General features: G+C 45.2%; 1 protein-coding gene across 2 annotated transcripts in view; it reads left to right on the top strand.

Moving 5' to 3' along the window:
• The window catches only part of Kit (KIT proto-oncogene, receptor tyrosine kinase), a 77,602-nt gene that overhangs the window by 44,779 nt on the left and 14,196 nt on the right, over positions 1–18,627 (top strand). Inside the window, exons 6-9 of one of the 2 annotated variants that reach the window (XM_075942986.1) lie at positions 953–1,142; positions 3,086–3,201; positions 16,151–16,265; positions 17,858–18,039. In XM_075942986.1, the coding sequence (XP_075799101.1) occupies positions 953–1,142; positions 3,086–3,201; positions 16,151–16,265; positions 17,858–18,039 (603 nt within the window). Of the gene's footprint in view, positions 1–952; positions 1,143–3,085; positions 3,202–16,150; positions 16,266–17,857; positions 18,052–18,627 lie in introns of both variants that reach the window. The other variant, XM_075942985.1, reaches the window with a different exon arrangement.

Below are 18,627 nucleotides of genomic sequence, written 5' to 3'. Positions count from 1 at the left end.
GGGCAATTAGTTTATTGCTCCTTTTCAGACTGGCTCTTGGATTGTTATGTGGCCATTTCGAAGGCTGCATTATTTACTTCACCAACGTTCTGTCATTTCAAGAGTTATCGTAACCTGTACAAATAGCACTTCATGCATCTCTAACCCATTTTAAGAAGAGTCCTCAAATGGAAATTATAGGATTTAGACTTAAAAATAGATAATGTAAAAAAAGAAAATCTCGATCGCTCACGGGTTCTGAGAAGAAGCGTGCCAGTTTGTCGTGTGTGGTTCTCTGCGCTGCTTTGAACACACTTGAGATTCTTGGGTTTATTTTAAATTAGTTTTGCTATTTTTAATAAATGGAAAGTGCTCTCCATATTTTAATTACCGGTTTAGCTAAACATTCTTCCCCCCCATAGCTGTAGTTTAATGTCCTCTTTCCTTAATTCAAATTTGCCCTTCACGATATTCTCCTTTAGTTGCTTCCAAAGTCACCCACCACTATTCCCCCATAAGAAGCAAGAGTCCTGTTTTCGTGTTAAAACGCTGTCTGACTGGTGGCCGGATCCTTCTCTTCAGATACACAATGATGTTTTCATCACACATTAGAGCTTGGACTAGTCTTCACTCGGTGGTGGTACTTTCTTGCTACGTTTGTAATTGTTCTGGGTCTAGATGGGGGCTATTTTAGTAAAACACCCTAGGCCTTGAACCTCCCAAGTGTGGAGGCAGTGGCTGGAGAGGACCTTTTAGGGAATTGCTAGTGATGTGTGATACAAGGCGGGGACTTGGGTGTGTGCCTCTTCTCACCCAAGGATGGAGTGAAGAGCAGGAGGAGGGCAGAGGCGGGCTCACATCTTCTCCCTGGCTGCTCATCCACACTGGGAGTCATCACTTTTGTAATCCTAAGGTGGCGTGTGTTCCTTGTCAGTTGTGAATACTGATGGCTGTCTTATACTGTCACAATCAGATAAAGGATTCATCAACATCTTCCCCGTGAAGAATACTACGGTATTTGTAAACGACGGAGAAAATGTGGATTTGGTGGTTGAATATGAGGCCTACCCCAAACCTGAACATCAGCAATGGATATATATGAACAGGACCTCCCCTAACAAGTGGGAAGATTATCTCAAGTCTGATAATAAAAGTAACATCAGGTAAGAAAGGGACTCGAGCCCTTCTCTCCCGGCTGCCTTCCCAGGTCCTGGTGACCCGGCCACGCGTGGAGAGATGTCAGATTAGAGCCACCCGTGTCCTCAGCCTGAGGATTCCATGTTGGCGTGGGTTAGAACGTTCACTGCACACAGCTGTATGCATGCCGACTCAGTTTCTCGTTTGGAAAGTGGGGGTTACGTTTCTCTTAGTTTCTAAGGGTCACCCAAAGCAATGACTGTCACATCTTCAGGACACAAGAATTCTCCTTAGGAAGAAAGGGAAGATAGAATAGTCACTACTTTATTAAAACTCTGAGGGTAACTATTGATAACTATGAATTATTAAGCTTTGGGCCAGGTGATCAATTGCTTTTCTTTGCTATCAGATCTCTTATTAGATCTTTGAAACATTATAGTTCCAATAGTAGCGGTAACGATACCTTGTGTGCTTTCTTTCATTTGTTTCTGTCATTTTTGCCTGACCTGTCTCAGCGTAAATCTTAGAAGGACACTTAATTTTTTTTTAAAATGGAGTTTGTTATTGTGTGGCTGTGTAAGGACGCAGCGAGTGGCATGATGCATCCCTAGAGCGTCCCACAGCACGCGTGAAGCTCACAGACCCTTAGGAGTCAGTTCTCGCCTTCTGCCTTTTCCATGCGTTCCCGGGATCAAACTCGGGTGCTCTTGTTGGATGCGTCTTCACCCACTCTTCTCACTGGCTCCGGAGCACTCTTAATCCCCCATTTTTGTGCATGAGGAGACCGAAGCCCAGAAGGGTGAACTGAGGTGACCATGATCAAATGACTAAGAAGGGGCTGGTAACTGGGTGGGGTTTGTTATTTCACTCCGGAGCTGCTGCCTGTTGGGTGAACACAAATGAGAATGGGTAGGCTAGCCTGGACTCTTGATGGTTGGGCTGAAGAGGGTGGAGTTGGGGAGTTGGGGAAGGAGTGGCCCAGTTGGTGCCTGCCCAGTAGGAGAGGCCTGGCTGAGGTGAGGGGCACTTACGTTGGGACCTTGCATGCCTTTGTTTAAAAAGGAATTGCCACAGGCCCAGTTCCCTAGAAGCCGAGCCTGAGACAGGAGTTCAGTGGCGTGGGATTTCTGCAGAGGGAAAGCTGAGGGAACAGGAAAGCTGCTGAGGAAGGACCTTAGGGAACTCTGCACTGAGCTGCTGTACCTGGCTGTTCAAAGGGACCCTTGGGTGAAGGGTACAGATGTGAGGTGTGCTGAACTGCATCCCATAACAGTGGTCCAAGGGGGCATGGAAATAGGCCCGGAGAGAGGCACAGGGCAGAGAGGGGCACCTACACACGAGGTTGAGATTAGGAAGTTGGATCTAGTGGCAGTTTGTCTACTGAGTGGTAGAAAGATAGAGCAAGGGCACCGAGCAGGGTAGCTGGCCATGGTCTTGCACAGCTGATCCGTCCATCTAGAGCTCACACTAGCTCATGGGTTATACAGTGTCCCATCTTCACAGCCATCTTGTAGGTCCCTGAGTAGAGCAGACACTTGAATAACAAATATTGCCGGCAACCCTGGGAGTCAAAGGAACATAGCGTTTGTTATTGACAGAAGCAAGGCAGGGTGAGAATGGGTGGAGGAGGTCGTGATTATGTGGATCCCAAGGGCCTGAGGAATTGATATGAAGATAGAGGGTGTGTGCAGGCTATTGAGCTAGGACAAGAGTTCAAGGTACTCTACAGTGTGCAGAATAGGAAGTGGTCAGGAGGGTACCCCAGGGCAGGTAGGCAAAGGCTTGGCTAGCCTATTACACACACAGGTTTTTGTCCTAAAAGCAGTGATGTGCATGTCAATGTGAATTCAATGATTCATTGATATTTTTCCCCCAATAGGCATCTCTTTCTAAGTAGAAACAGCACCAGATACTTGTATTTAAGGACAGACTGTCCACAGGGGGCTGATTGATTGTCCTTCCTTTGCAGGTACGCCAGCGAACTTCATCTGACCAGATTAAAAGGCACAGAAGGAGGCACTTATACCTTCCTGGTGTCCAACTCTGATGTCAGCGCTTCCGTGACATTTAACGTTTATGTGAACAGTAAGTAAATTGCAGGACTCCTTATCTTTTTATTTGGTGCTATTGCACGCAGCAGCTCGTGTGTATAACAGCTGCCAAGCTGCGTTTCTTGTGTGCTATGTAAATAATGTTTCATGATAATTTTGACCTTAACAAAGACCTCGTGGTTTGGTGGTTGGAAGAGAAGCCGATTCCCTGTCCTACATTTCACTGGCCACACGACCTTGCAGAAGCGGTGTGAGTTTCTGAAGGCCGCCTCTGAAGTAAACAGAGGAGCCTGGGGAGGCTGACATTAGCAGTGAAGAGAAAGTGTATTATTATTGATTGTTTAGCTGGAGAGCCAGATGTTGAATGGGAGCTGGGATTTGCCGCTGGGTGGGGGAAAGGTACTGTTAAGCCCTGACATGAATTTTTCTTCCCAGAGCATTCTCTCTTCAGGCTGTGATATACCATTTATGTTTAGATTGTTCGCCCACTAAGATCAATGCGATATTGACCCAGCTCGATGGGTCTTCCTGAGTACTTTAGGAGTACCGAGGGAGCAGACCGCAAGTGGTTTGGTGGTGGTGGTGGGGGGCGGGCAACTGCCTGTCGTCATGGGAACTCAACACCAAAGTCCTGCACTACTGTGGTTCTTAGAGAATATCTAAGCGGAGGTGGAGGCCAAGTCGACAGGAGTCAACCCTTGCTGCAGCTTCTGCCCAGTGAAGGGTTTCTTCTTGGCTCTGTTCTGGGTCCAGCCTGCATGGACAAGGAAGAATTATACCTACCAGAGTGTTCCAGAAGGTGGCCTAGTAAACATGTGACTGTTAAGAATTATCATCCATCCTGAGTGTGTGGAGTCTGGGGGGGATGTTCCCATATTAGTTACTTGTTGCAAGAGAGTGGAGAAGAGCAGCTTGAGGGAAGGGGATTTGGGGTTCATGCTTGTGGGGAAAGGGAGGGCATGGCTCTGGGGTTAGGTCTGTGGCAGTAGGAGCTTGCAGCTTAACTTGTTCACCTTATGACTAACCAGGAAGTAGAGAACTGAGGCCGGAAGCTAGTCCACAACCCTCAGTGGTTGTAGATGGTGGTGGGAGGGTAGGGTAGAGTGTGGGGGGCACAGCAAGGGTAAAGCACTATTAATAAATATTTAGAAGGAGAAATTGGGGGGTTCAACCTGAAGGTCAGAAAAGCAAAATAGCCAGCCACTGGCTCTTACCTCTACCTCAGTCTGAAATGGTGATCCCGCCTCCAAGAATCTCAGAATGGGATGGACCAAGAGCTGTCTCCTCCTGTTTTATAATCCTCTCTAGGGCTGGGATTAAAGGGTTGCACCATTGCTGTCTGGTTGCTATGGCATGCTGGTGTGGCAATTTAATTGGGATTAAAGGTGTGTATTATTGCTGCCTGGTCTATAAGGCTACCCAGGGTGTCTGTTTTACTTTTCTATCCTCAGGCAAGTTTATTCATTTATTTATTAAAATACAAGTAAAATGCTACTGCATGAGGGGAGCGTCTTCCTGCCCTGGGACAGCTCACTGCTATGGTTTCACATATTCATTCCATTTGGCCCCGCCTTTCTTTATAGCAGGTTGGGTGGGGTCGGATCCATTTGTTATTGAAGAAGGGAGGCAGCTAGCAAAGCTCTACTCTGGACTGCTTTTTCTTGCCATCTAGAGAGTTGCGTGATTAAGTACCTTTATGTTACTGACCTTTCCAGAATCCCTGTTGACTGCTCTGCCTCCTTGAAGGGGGACGGTGTGTGGGATGGGGTGAACGATCCCAAACTCTGGACCCCAGAGCTCCTCCTTTCCAAAGGAAATGTTAATTAATATTTCTGTTCCTCAGAACAGTTTTGATTATTTGGTATCTCATTGGCCCTCAATTCAAATATTTCTAGATTAATTCAGATGTTAATCAAGGGAGCTTAATATATTACACATGGGCAAAATTACCTACTTCTGGAAACCTTAATATTCAACTAATTTAAGAGACGACAGTAGGCAAATGAGTATCTTTGCAAGCATAATGTAGAAATTGTTCATGCAGACCTTGATTCTGGGTGTACTGGGCGCCTCTCACCTACCTGCTCCAAGCCCTGCAAATCCATTGCTGATCAATACTCCAGAAAATACAGTAAGAGCCAGTTAATAGAGAAGCAAAATAAAGAAACAGGTGGACAGCGCATAAGGCTTCGCCAGGCTTCACGGGTATGAGAAACATACTTCCAGGTCGTTCCTTCCAAATGCTGCTTGTGTATTCCTGTGCTTTCCCGCTGTGGACCGGAGGCAGCAGATCATAGGGGAGTTTGCTCCATGGAACCCATCGAGAAGCTCATCCCGTTATCTTTTTGCCTGGGCCTCTCAACTCAGAGGGGCATTTAGATAGGTGACTCTTTCCCCTCTTTTCCCAGGGTTATCATCTGCCACTTGGGCATGAGACACTGACCCAGTACAATTCTTTCTCTCTCTGGTGGGAGAATTGCAGTCGTTTGATTTATGACGCTGCCTGGCCCCACCAGGCAGGGTCATTTACAGTCAGGTCTGCTGAGGAACACCACTGACTTCCAACATGATCCGCCCCCTGTCAGGAGAACTCTTGTCTAGGGCTGGAGCACCTTGCCCTGGCCCGTTTCACCACTCTGGAAGTGTGGAGGTCGGTGGGGTGGGCTCTGCTCTCCCAGGCTAAACTCTTCGGGAAGCCTTTTCATTCAGTCAATTTCTTGCAAATGCTAAGTTGACAGAAGCCATTCATTTCACTCAGAAGGCACATTGGATTTACAAATGGCTTTGACGGTGAACACAGCAGTTCAAACTGTCCACCTCTTGTGAGGCCTGTCGCAATTGCTGGTATACTTGACAGTATTATGGGTTAGGTTTCTTTCTTTTTTAGTTTTTGCAGTGGACTTAAAATCAAAAGCTAAAATCAGGGGCTAGGGATGTTGTTCAATTGGTAAAATACTTCCTTATTGTGCTCCAGCCCCTAGTATTGCAGAAAACCAAGCCTAAGTACAAGGCGGGAGGGTCAAAAGTTCAAGGTCATTCTGAGCTCTGCAGTTAGTTGACGCCAGCCTGAGCTGTGTTTGAAACCAACCAACAACCAAACAAAGCTGTTTTAAAATCGGGACCCTGGGAATCAGCGGTGCCCATTTTGACATCCTAGGGTAACGCTGACAGTTATGGCTAATGCTATGCATGGTTTCTTCTGTAAATAAGCTTAGCCTCCAGGGGGAAAGGAATTATGTTCTGCAAAAATTAGAATTAATAAAAGTCAAGATAATAAATGCACCGGGTTAGTACAGGAATTCAGGCTACTTAGTGACACTGACACATAATTGCTTATAAGATTCGGTGCTAAGAAATGCTAATGCAAGTCCTTGATTTGTCGTGGTCGAAATTCTTGAGAAATCCATTTATTCTGAAAATTTCTCGTGTTGATTTCAGTATAGTTAGTGTGGGGGGCGGATATATATATACATATATATACATACACACACACACACACACACACACACACACACACACACACACACACACACATATATATATATGAGACTTGGAGTTATCATAAACACAAAATAAAGTCACACTTTTTCCCCCCATTGAATTTCATTATTGTAAGTCCTCTTGGGAGTGCTTACCCAAGGTGTATGTAAAAGTCAAATTCTTAGTTCTGAAAAGTTTGATGCCCTTTGGGGAAAATGGTGATGTGTTTCCCTTGCAAATGAAACTTTGGGGAAAGCATATCATTGTAAAAAGCCCAAACTTTACTCCAATGTGCTTTCTCCATTAGATACTACTCTCTCCCAGAATCCTCTCGATATTGGAAAAAATTCTGTGTGGGTAGGCCTCATTTCTCTTGTCCTTTCGTACTGGGAGAAATAGTTAATAGATAAACCGCCCTGGATTACTGCATGGCTTGCTTATCCGGAGCCTCTGGTGGCGGTTACCACACAGGTCAGAGACTTAGGTGTCTGCCAGGAGAAGAAAATGAAAGACCAGATTCAGACATTCAATTGAACTCATTCACTTGACTTTTGGGATTTGTTTCTCTCATTCCAAGTCTGTACTTTTTGAATAAAGGACAGACTTTCTAATGGATTTCAAAAGGCGATCAGCAAAACAAATCTTTTTTATAAATTTATTTTGACTTTTAATCTCAAATATCCCTGTGAGTCTTGGAGTTATTTATATTGTTGTTGGAGAAAATGATGCTTGCTATAATGTTCGTTATTGTTCAGACCTCTGAACATCGTCTGATAGCCAAAAATGTGGTCTAAAGGGGTCATGGATAGCTCTTTCTCTAGTCTTAAGGAGTTTCCTTCAGTGACAAGCATCAGCCATTGAGGAGGGCTACTAAGGTCCACAGGCAAGGGGCCAGCAAGGGCTCACCTCCCTCAGGGCAGTCTACAGAGCCGACTGGTGGTAAGCTACACTGGAGTCCACAGGGCTGGACCACACCACACTGACTCTCTGCGCCACTACAACTTCACTCCATTCCTGGAAGGGCGCTAACAGGGCGCCAGAGGCAATTTGAGAGAATGCTCAATCATGGATTATTTCTAAATCCACTGCATCAAATAATTAACGTCCTGCTTGGTGCTCACGTGATTATTTATAGATGCTGAAGTATGCCCAAATCAGCCAAAGTAATAAATCACCCGAAATGAAGCTCCGTGATGAGAAAGTTACCCTTTGACCGCATTTGCAAAGCCCAGACTGCTTTCGATGTGTTTTGGGTTATCAATAGATAGACCCGGTTACAGATGGCTAGAGTAGAGCCTCGCTCGGTAGAAGCAAGCCCATCTGCCAACAGCGAAGGTGGACCTGTCAAGCCAGCCATGGAGATGGCTTCAGACCGCCTGCCAGCCATCTGGGTTGTCCACCTGGCTGGAATCTCAGGGTCTTTGTACCAGTGTGAAGACAAGAATGGCTGCCTGCCTTCAAGGGACTGTGCAGTTTGGGGGCTTGGCGTGAGTCTGCCCTTGAAGAAGGCTCCTCATGGAGCAATGAGAGCAAAGCTAAAACTTTCCAGAACTGGAGATCGCCTCCTACCCCTTAGCTACATAGAGCCTATCCCTGCCTTCCTTCCTCTTTCCTCCTCTTCATTGATAGATTTTGGATACTAGAATCGAAGCCTAAGACTTCTGCAGGCCCTCTTGTCTCTGAGTTGCATTTCCAGCACCCCTGCTTTCTATTAAAAATGTGTAAGATTTTCCAGACAAGTGGCTGTCTGAACCAACATGCTTTTCTCTGTGGTGGGGTTTTGTTTTAAAAGGCTTTTGCCTTTTAGTGCTGCTATGAGGGTTGCTCCTGCAGTCAGTAGCTGGGATTCTGAAACAGAATAATAACAGTAACTAGAGCGGTCCTTCGTGGAAGTCCAGACCGTTTACTTGCTTCTCGAAGCTGTGGCCTTCCAAGGTGACTGGAATGTAGGAGTCACTTGTAACTTTGCTGTCTTGTTCCAGGAGGAACTTTCAAGGCCATGCTTCCAAAATGAGTCTTCCCTGAGGGCAGGGACTTCCTGTTTTCTCACTGGTAAAGGACCCTGAGATTCCAGCCAGGTGGGCCACCCGGATGGCTGGCAGGCGGTCTGAAGCCATCTCCATGGCTGGCTTGACAGGTCCACCCTCGCTGTTGGCAGATGGGCTTGCCATGTGATTTATATGCAGGCTGTTCCACAATGTAGTTGAATATATCTGCTTATATGTTTTTACATTCAAGTTTTTCTTACCTCAAAAGTTAGGTTTGGTAAACCCAGAAAATGTATCAAGAAGTAAAATGAAAAGCAAATTGTATGCTACCATTTAAGAGTTTTTTTGTTTGTTTTCAAAAACAGTTTTCACTGTTTCTCATTGTTTATATTCCTTATTATCTTCTTCTAGCTCGTGCACGTGTGTGTGTGTCTGTCTCTCTGCCTCTGTCTGTCTGTCCATCTGTATGTGGCTATCAGCCGGATGCCCTTGCAGAGCAGACAGATTTGGTTCCCAGCACTCACATGGTGGCTCACAACAGTCCTTGACTCAAGTTCCAGGGGATCAGTTGCCCTTTTATGACCCTGTCTTTTGACCCTGTCCAGACACATACTTGGTACACATACGTGGTACACATACATACATGTAGGCAAAATACTTATATACATGAAATAAATAAATCTTAACACAAATGAGGTTATGCTAGCTCATATCCTGGCTTTTCAATGCTGAGCACAGATGTCCTGAGAATGTCTTTCCCAGCCCTGCGATAGTCTTGCACAGATTCCCTGTGGTATCTCCTTCTACGGGTCTTTCATAACTCCTTTGAGCCCACGTCTGATACAGTTTCGAGACATTATACAGTACGACGGCTCTAAAATGATGAGACTGAGTTTTAAAAGGAATCTGTCAGGAGTTTATAATCATCTTGTTTAATCTTGAATGAGTGACCTTGCCCGAGTGCGTGGAAGTTATGAAATCGCCATCTGTCATTGTGTTTCATGTTCTTCTGTCTTCCACACACTGTCAGTTCCCAGGACCATGCGAAATTAAGGAATCGCTCTCAGGTTGTCTTTAGAATGGTAGTTAATCCATCTAAAAATAGTTGCCGGTCTTTTCATATTAATCTATTCATAGACTTCATACATTTATTTGAGATCTGGCAGTACTTGAACATGTTTTTATTGTCTCTTAAACCCAGCCTGAGTAATGTTTTGATGTGACTTTTAAACAGTTGTTTTTAAAAGTTATGTAAAAAATTTAATTCTAATAATTTAAATGTTTGTTTAAAATCTTTTCTTTTTTTTAACATCATTCCCGGGCACTCACACACATCCATCCATGCCATCCTTGGGCTTGAACTCAGGGAGTCAGGCATGGGGACCAGTGCCTTTACTCACTGAGCCGTCTTACCGGCCCCTTGTGTGACACCATAAAATCTCTTCAGAGAAAGGGACTCTCTTAGGTACTAGAAGGGCTATAGATGTTGAACTAGAAGGAAAACAGATGCAGAAACGAGCCATTAACATAGAACCTGAATCTCTCTTCTTCTGAACAAAAGGCAGCAGTAGATGTACTTCTAAACATTTTTCTCTGGTCCAGTGCTACCACCATTCCTTTCCTGCGTATCTGATGAGATAATCGCGACACTCATGGGAGTGTCTGTGAATGCCAAACCTCTTAGAGAGTGCAGTCACCTGCCTAGGCCCCTGGGCCCTTTATTGCTTATGTGGCTCCGGTGGTCTAACCGTTTCTTCCTAATTAAATGGTGGAAAAGCCGAGAAATGCGTTCAGGGTGTGACTGTAAACTTGGATGCCGATGCCCCCTGGCTCTTCCTGACAGCTGCATGAGTGGTCCTTTTAGACTGTGGACCTTCTGCTGTGTGGAAATTTCCTTTTCATTTGAGCCAGGTGTGGTTTTACATCACATTAGCCTTGTTCGTTTATAAATGTATGCAGGGTCGCCTCTAATTCACTGGGAATTTAAATTAATCCAAGAATAGGTACATAATTTTGCTGTGGGCATTATGTCAATATCCTCTGAATTATGTGGCAAAATGAATTACCTACTTTGCAGAGTAGAAAAATGACATTTCAACCTGTGCCTATGCGTCTTGGCAGCCCGCATAGCTTCGTGATGGGTGTTTGGGTCCCCTGCTCACATCTGGACCACTCAGCACTGAGGAACCATGAATTGAGCTCATTGAGCCTGGCTGAAGAGGCTTTTTCCAAGTAGAGACATTATTTGGAGATTCCATATTGAAACTGGGAGGGGTTCTATGTTTGTTTGAATTGTGTATGCGGCACCATGCATGTGCGTTTGCATGTTTCCGTGTGTTTGCACATGCATGTGGACAGTGTGTAGAGGCCAGAGGTTGAACATTTTTTAAATCAAGGTCTCTCCCTTGAACCTTGAGCTTGCTGATTCAGCTAGCCTAGGGAGCCAGCAAGCCCTGTCTTGGCCTCCAAGTACTGAGGTTACCAGTGGGCTGCCCAGTAGGTGCTGGGGCTCCCAACCTCAGTTATCATTTCCTAGCTCTTGTCCAGCAAGCGCTTTACCATTGAGCCAGCTCCCCAGCTCCTAGGGGTTCTTTCTGGTGGCTTTTCAGAGCAGGGATTCAGAAAACTGGGCTCCCATGTGGCCACTGGGTTTGAGCAGCCAGTGGATCCAGAAAAAAATTTAAGTAGTTCAAAAGGTCAAAAGAGTTTTAAATAAAATAAAGAATAAAACTCATTATTTAGCTGGGGATACCACTTCATTAAGGTGGTGTTTTGTTAAAATGGGTTCTGTGTTTAAAATATATGGTATAGGAGACCATAGTTGAAGGTTTTATTTTTGTTTGTCTGTCGAACCAATTTCTGTTTTAAAATGTCTATTTTGGGGTTGATGGTGTACGTAGATCAGTTTGTAGAACTCGCTTATCACGCACGAGGTGCCCTGGGTTTGATCTCCAATGTAAATGAGTGTGATGGGAGACAGGAAGATTAGAAGTTCAAGGTCATCCTTGGCTACCTAGGAAATTTGAAGTTAGCCTGGGCTAGATGAGACACAGCCAGAATACCCATTTGACACTTTTAGATACCCCTAAGAAGGGACAAAAGATGTTTCCAAAGTATCTATTCTGAGGATCTCTGTAACACTAAAGGTCAGCTGCAGATATTTTGCTACTGCTTGATCTGGTCTCTGTTCCCTCCCATGCTCACAATACTGTGGCAGAACTCACTATAGCTTCTATCCAGACCCAACTAGAATGGCGACAAATTGCTAAACATGGCCACTGCATCAACATTCTGTCCCAGCAAAACCAGTTATAAAAACAGGAATCCATCCTTCTGACCACTACCCATTTGGTCTTTTTGGGGACCCGAGTCTGTCCCCTCTCAGACTGATTATAGAATGTGGACAAACTATTCCACATGGGAGCTGGTTAAGGTGAGCAGGGCCAGAGATCTCTGCTCAGGGCCACTTCCTTGCAGGAGACCAAATGAAAGGCGAGTCTCCCAGCTTCCTTCTGTGTGCCTGCGGCCTCCCAGTGCTGGCTGCCAGCTCTTGTTATATGTACCACATTCTTACAATTAATTTTGTTCTTGCTTTCCACATGGACCTGATGGTAGTGAGAAGAATATTTTTCAAAATCACCAATCTGCAGGGTAAACCAGTGTTTAGGATTTTAATTGCATGAGCAACAAATTCTCACATTTCATTAACAAATGGCCGCCTACAGGCTGATCGCCGTTGTTGGGGGCACCGGATGGCTTAAGTCTGCGATGCTGTCCAAATAGAAAAGGCTAGTTTAAAAAACCTACACAAGAAACATGTAACTTAGACACTTCTTAGGCTTATCAAAAACCCCAACTTGGGAGGAATTAGGGAATGTGTCATTTGGTAGCCTACTTATTTCAGAATGTCTAAGAAGCTGCAGCTCTGACTTAACCTGCAGAATTGCACGAGTTATGTATCTTTAGCAGTGAAATGCATATTTAATGCCGTACATGGTGCATTGAGCCACTTATAAAATGCAGATAAGCTCAGATTTTCATTTTAGGAATCAGGTCTACCTAGCTCATTCTTTATGCATTAAACATTCTCCTAATACAACCTGCCATGGACAGCCCACGCTGGACCAGTGTGCCTTAGCCTTTCAGAACGAGATGTCACACCACCAGTATTGAGGACAGGGCTGGGACTAAGATTAAGTAAGGGAACAGAATTGTAGGAGGAACTCACACACTGGTCCCCATGTGCACCTTTGGATTGTCGCACGTGGGCTGCTGCTCTGACCCCTTCTGGCCCTGGCCTCCGTTGGGGGTCCTTTAAGGTGCTTTATTTAGAAAACAAAACAACAGCAACAGAACCACACAAAGTGCTGACTCAGGTCTTTAGCTTGCAGAGGAAGCTGGGGGTTGGAGCAAGAATCTTCAGAGAGTCTGAGGCACAGCTAAGGTTTAGGACCTGCTGAGACCCAATAGGGCAAAAGGATTCAACTAGCCTCAGGCAATGACCCTCCTGGGAGAGGAGCTTTAAAAAACAGAACACCACCACCAAAACCGACTCAGTTAATCAACAAAGGTAGGAACAAGTAGTCCAGCCAGACCACAGCATTGCTGGCCTGGTCCAGTCATTACGTAACTGCTACCAGGTGTCGCGCTAGAAGGCTTGGATCCTAGAGAACGCTTGTCACTAAATGTCACTAAAGCGAAGGATAATGGATGGTTCGTGTTTGCGCTGTTCCAATTTTTTAATGGAAAGTTTTTATGCAGTCATTTTCAGCTCCATGTTCTCTGTATGACAAAAAAGGCAGGAAGAATAAAGCAGAAGCAATCCATATGCCTTCTAGCCAGTGTCAACACTATTAACGTCAGAAAGTATCCTTTTAGCATTTAGGAATTCTTTCTTCCATTGCGCTAACCCGAGAAAAACCCATCTTAGGACATGATGACCCAAGCGAGGACAAGTGACAAAATAAGTAGATCCCTAATGAACCTGAGAAGTTCGAGTCCTGCCATCTTTGCCCCCTTTGTGTTCTTCCCTATTTATTGTCAGTATTTTTTTTTTAACTCCATGTGTCTATGCGTACCTGTAGATTTCCTGTCTTTTGCTTCCCTGTCTTGAGAATAAGGGGACGAGGTCTCCTGGTCAGGAAAGCCTCAGTAAGACTCCTCTCCCAGTTATCTCCTTGTCACATCAATCATTTGTTCACTTGGGGGGGTCTCATATCCACCAGCTCTTGCTGCCACCAGACCTCCGTCACTAGTCTAACATGTCACTCTGGCCATTGAGAGGCAAAGCATGAATGAGCTTGAATAACAAAATTGGGTGCTCCTCAGGGCCCCAGGAACGGGGATAGCGACCTACTCACTTGGCTTGAGAGAAGTGTGGGGTCCCCTGAGAAAAGGGAGATGACTCTTGAGTTGAGTCTGGAGATGAGAGAAGTGTGGGGTCCCCTGAGAAAATGAAGATGACTCTTGAGTTGAGTCTGGAGATGAGTGAAGTGTGGGGTCCCCTGAGAAAAGGGAGATGACTCTTGAGTTGAGTCTGGAGATGAGAGAAGTGTGGAGTCCCCTGAGAAAAGGGAGATGACTCTTGAGTCTGGAGAGACTGTGGCTCCTGCAGTCTCCAGCAAAACAGCATTCTCCTAAGAGCCCACTGTTGTTTTGTGTCCTACTTTTCAGCCTGATCCCACAGTTGCCCGTGATAATTAAATGAAACTTGCCAGATGGATGCTTTCGCAAGACGATGGCTCGTCTTCTTGCTCTATTTGCGAAAGCTGGCATTAGATCCAAATTCTCAAGGATGCTCCTACCTTGAGGATGGCTTTGGAGAGTAGTGGCTCTTTTGTGGTGTTTGCCAAATGGCCTGCCATCCGCAGGACCAGGTTGAGTGGCAGGTGGGTGTGTCATGCATGTGGACACCGATCCCTGCCAACCCTTCTTGCCTTCGAGGAGGTGGGGTGCTGAGCGGTGGCTCTCAGAGATGTCATTTATCATGGTTGCTTCCTTTGGGGAAATGAAGTCCTTAAGCTCTTGACCCATCAGTCTTTCTGTCTCTGATCTCGTGACTAGTTCATGTGTAATTGATGTTGAAATCCCCGTGCTTCAGCTTCAAACACACTGTCACGCTGTCCTAAAGAAACAATTTACAGAGCATTAAAGGGAGCTTGAAGGGTGTTAAATATTGTCCACTCAGTCTGTAATCAACTTGCTTAATTGGGGAGCATAGCATTCCAATAGAAAGCCAGATCAGTAATAATAATAATAACAACAACAAATGCATCATTATATATCTGTGAGTCATTCTTGGTTCTTTTTAAAAAACATTTATTATATTTACTTAGTTGTGTGTGTTTCGGGACAGTGTGTGCAATGTGCCTCAGCCTGCTTGTGAAAGTAAGAGCGTACGAATACCACCATGTGCACATGCTTGTGAAAGTAAGAGCGTACGAATACCGCCATGTGCACATGGAGGTCAGAGGGCAGCTAGTGGCGGTCGGTTCTCTCCTTCCACCACGTGGGTCCCGCTGGGACATCTCAACATTCTTAGGTCTTTGCCACACTTACTCATCACCCTGCCAGGTGGTCACCATGGTTCCCCTTCGATGAATGAAGAGTTAGGAGAGGCATGCAGAAGCTAAATCAGTTGGGATTGTCCACTACACCCTGCCTTGCCGGTTCGTGTAGCCTGGGCTCATCTTCAATGATATTGGTGACTATCTACCTGCGTACTATTGACTGTCTACTGCATTCGTCCTCAGAGGACTAGCGTTGAGAATATCGCCCTCAGAACCATGCAGTAGAAGTTCATCTTTTCACTTGAGAAGTAATTTCAAGAACTTGAATTTGTTGAATATCAATTGATTATTGTAGTTACACAGGACTGTCAAATTAGAGTCTTCCTGCTGGTACAATTTATGTTTTTGCTGATTGTACTTGGGCTGTAGATATATGTGTGAACAAAACTCTGGGGCTGGTTTCCTCTTCCATTTTCTGTCTGTGTTTCGTGTGAAATAAAGGTTTAGATGCCCGCACTGCCCTTTGCCGTAAGAATAGCAATCCCATTCTTTCATCAGCGCCGCCTCTTGTACTTCTTAAAAGGAGAGTATAGCTTCTATTTTTTCCACAACAACTCCTAATTTCATCCATCCCAGTGCCCAGAATTTGACATGAAGTCTCTGGGCAGGTGGAGTGGCTTGAACTCCTATTGACAAGGAGTCTAAGTTTAGGATGCTGACTGTCGACCTGAAGAAGCCAATCAGGTTGGTCTTGGGAGCCTCTTGCTATAGAGAGTTTCTCAGGATCCCTGGGCCTTCAGGTGGACAGGCAGGGTCGGTGCAGGCCTGGACACCGTGCCCTCGGAACCCTCGTGCCACCTCTGGGTGTCTCCCAGCTCTGGTTTGGGAGAGCAGCAAGTCAGGTTCTTCAGCTGCCTCTGGAAGGACCTAGGGATGGGATAAGAAAGGACGGAGAAAGCCACCCGGGGTTGTCTAGCAGACTGACATATGGCTATTTTCCCTACAGCAAAACCGGAAATCAAGACGTCTGACAGGCTCCCGAATGGCATGCTCCAGTGTGTGGCAGAGGGATTCCCAGAGCCCACAATAGATTGGTATTTTTGTTCGGGGACAGAGCAAAGGTGAGAGGATTATTTTTGGCGCTGCTTAAAATTCAGAAGGGAAGGGCCATACTCCAGTTGCATTTCAAACGTGTTTTCAGGCTTACTATTATTTATTTATTTATTTATTTATTTTTATTTTTGAATAAAAAGCTGCTCCTTGATTACTTCTTTTTCTCCTATATCTTTGCGGCTTTTTAAGAAGGGATAATGGCTATATTTTTCCTGGCCAACATTAATTTTGTTTGCTGAAAAATGATTACTGAATGCCTTCTCTATTTTGGTGGTTATCTTTTTTGGGTTTATCATGCAATTTCTAGCCTGCAGGTAGATAAAGCAATTTCCCTGGACAGAGTAATTAGATTTCCATTCTATACACAGGAGGTAATGTGTGTGGGAAATGTGGCTGCGGTTATCATGAAAAAAATTACTTCGGAAGTTAATTGCCAAGTAACCAAAAAGTAATGATCGCACAATTACAACATACATATGGCATTTGTGAGCGATGGGTTTGAAAAAGTGTTTCTCCTTGATTAGGCGCTCAGCCCCCGAAACAAGGAACATCTGCCGTTGTGTGGCTTTCCCTCCCTGTCCACACTTAAGCCTTAAATTGTCCTCTCATATTACCTGAAGATGAAAAAGGGGTCAATGTGCCATTTTTACACATCAAATACCGTGTTATACTCCAGCTTCAAAAGCTTAGTTTGGCCTCATGAATAGTCAGAATGGCGGTAGAAATTTTATTTTTCAAGGAATACATTTCCTGACAACACGTTGGGATTGATCATGTTGGATTATTGTTTTGGTGTGGGTTTTAGCAGAATGTTTTGTTTGTGGGTGCATAAAAGCCCTGAATGTTGTGTCTTCTATGATGTGGCCTGAGTAAAATGTTTATGTGGAAGCAAGCCGTGCGCCAAACACTGGTCTAGCGTACACCATGCTCGGCTGCTCTGCGTGGGTGAATCTGAATTCTGGTGGGTGGAGAGAGGGAGCAGACGAGATGAACGACTAGCGTGTGCAGGTGCTGAGAAGGCCACGGAAAAGAGGCCTTTGGGGACTGTCTCCTAAGAGAAGATCCTTTTAGCCAGAGTGGTCATTGCACACATGGGATGCGCCTCTGCCTCTGGACCTCAGGCTCCTCCCCCCTGCACCTTTTGAACCTTTCTTGTTTTCATTCTTTGTTGATTTCCTACAGTTTCCTCCTACCCTTTTTATCTTCAATCGTCATGCACCCTTTCCAAATTCATTTCTTTCTAAGAGTCTGTGGTGTGGCAGGATCTGGTGCCGGTGGCTGTTCGAATCCCTTTCTTTCAGCCTCCCCTTGAGACAGTATGCCACAGAAACCTAGCAGCGGAGAATTGACGGAACCCTGCACTTGGTGTTAGGACACAGGTCCCTGTCCAATCTCTAGACCATCACTCCCTCTTTCTGCTCTGCGACAGTACTCAGAGGACCTCCAGGGGTCAGTCTCCTCGGGCCATTCTGGACTGACTGGTTGTGAAAGGGAGTTTTTATGGAGTCTGGGTTTCTAGTCGTGCAAGCGTGCCAGATGAAGGGGTCGTGTGCTTTTGTTTAGCTTCCTGGTGTAAGCCCACACTGCCGTTTTCTTCTAGGTGTACCGTTCCCATCCCAGCGGTGGATGTACAGATCCAGAACGTGTCTGTGTCACCATTTGGGAAACTGGTGGTCCAGAGTTCCATAGACTCCAGCATCCTCCGTCACAACGGCACAGTGGAGTGTAAGGCCTACAACGATGTGGGCAAGAGCTCCGCCTTCTTTAACTTTGCATTTAAAGGTAACAACAAAGGTATATTTCCTTTTAATCCAATTTAAGGGGATATTTTAGCTTCTGTGTACCATACCATGATCTTAACTCCATCTCATTATTGGCCATATCATTTCTGGTAATGCCTGCATCATACCACGCTGTCATCAAACTCTTCATTCCATGTTAGTCTGCTGATGATGTTTGTGCTTTTACCAATGTCATCTTGGCCATTTTGTTTTACCGGTTCTCTTTGTGCGTGTATGAGTTTCTCGACAAGTTATATGTGTGCAGATAAGTTGAGTGGGGGGACATTCCTGCCTTGTACAGATACATAATTGGGGCACTTTAACATTTTTAAATGCACAGGATGTGATGGCACATGCCTTTATTAGGCCCAGCACCGGGGAGGCAGAGACAGGTGGACTCCGTGAGTTCGAGGCCAGCCTGGTCTACAGAGAGAGTTCCAGGACAGCCAGAATTACATAGAGAAACCCTGTCTCAAGAAACAGAAACAAACAAAATAATAAATAAGTTCAATTTAAAATTTTAGTTATTTAAGATGAGTTACATTTTGTTAAATATTTGTATCAAAATATTAAGCGTCTTTTATATGAT

This window comes from Microtus pennsylvanicus, chromosome 12 (assembly GCF_037038515.1).
Source record: "Microtus pennsylvanicus isolate mMicPen1 chromosome 12, mMicPen1.hap1, whole genome shotgun sequence".
Classification (NCBI taxonomy): Eukaryota; Metazoa; Chordata; class Mammalia; order Rodentia; family Cricetidae; genus Microtus; species Microtus pennsylvanicus.
This window is presented reverse-complemented; position numbering and strand designations above follow the sequence as displayed.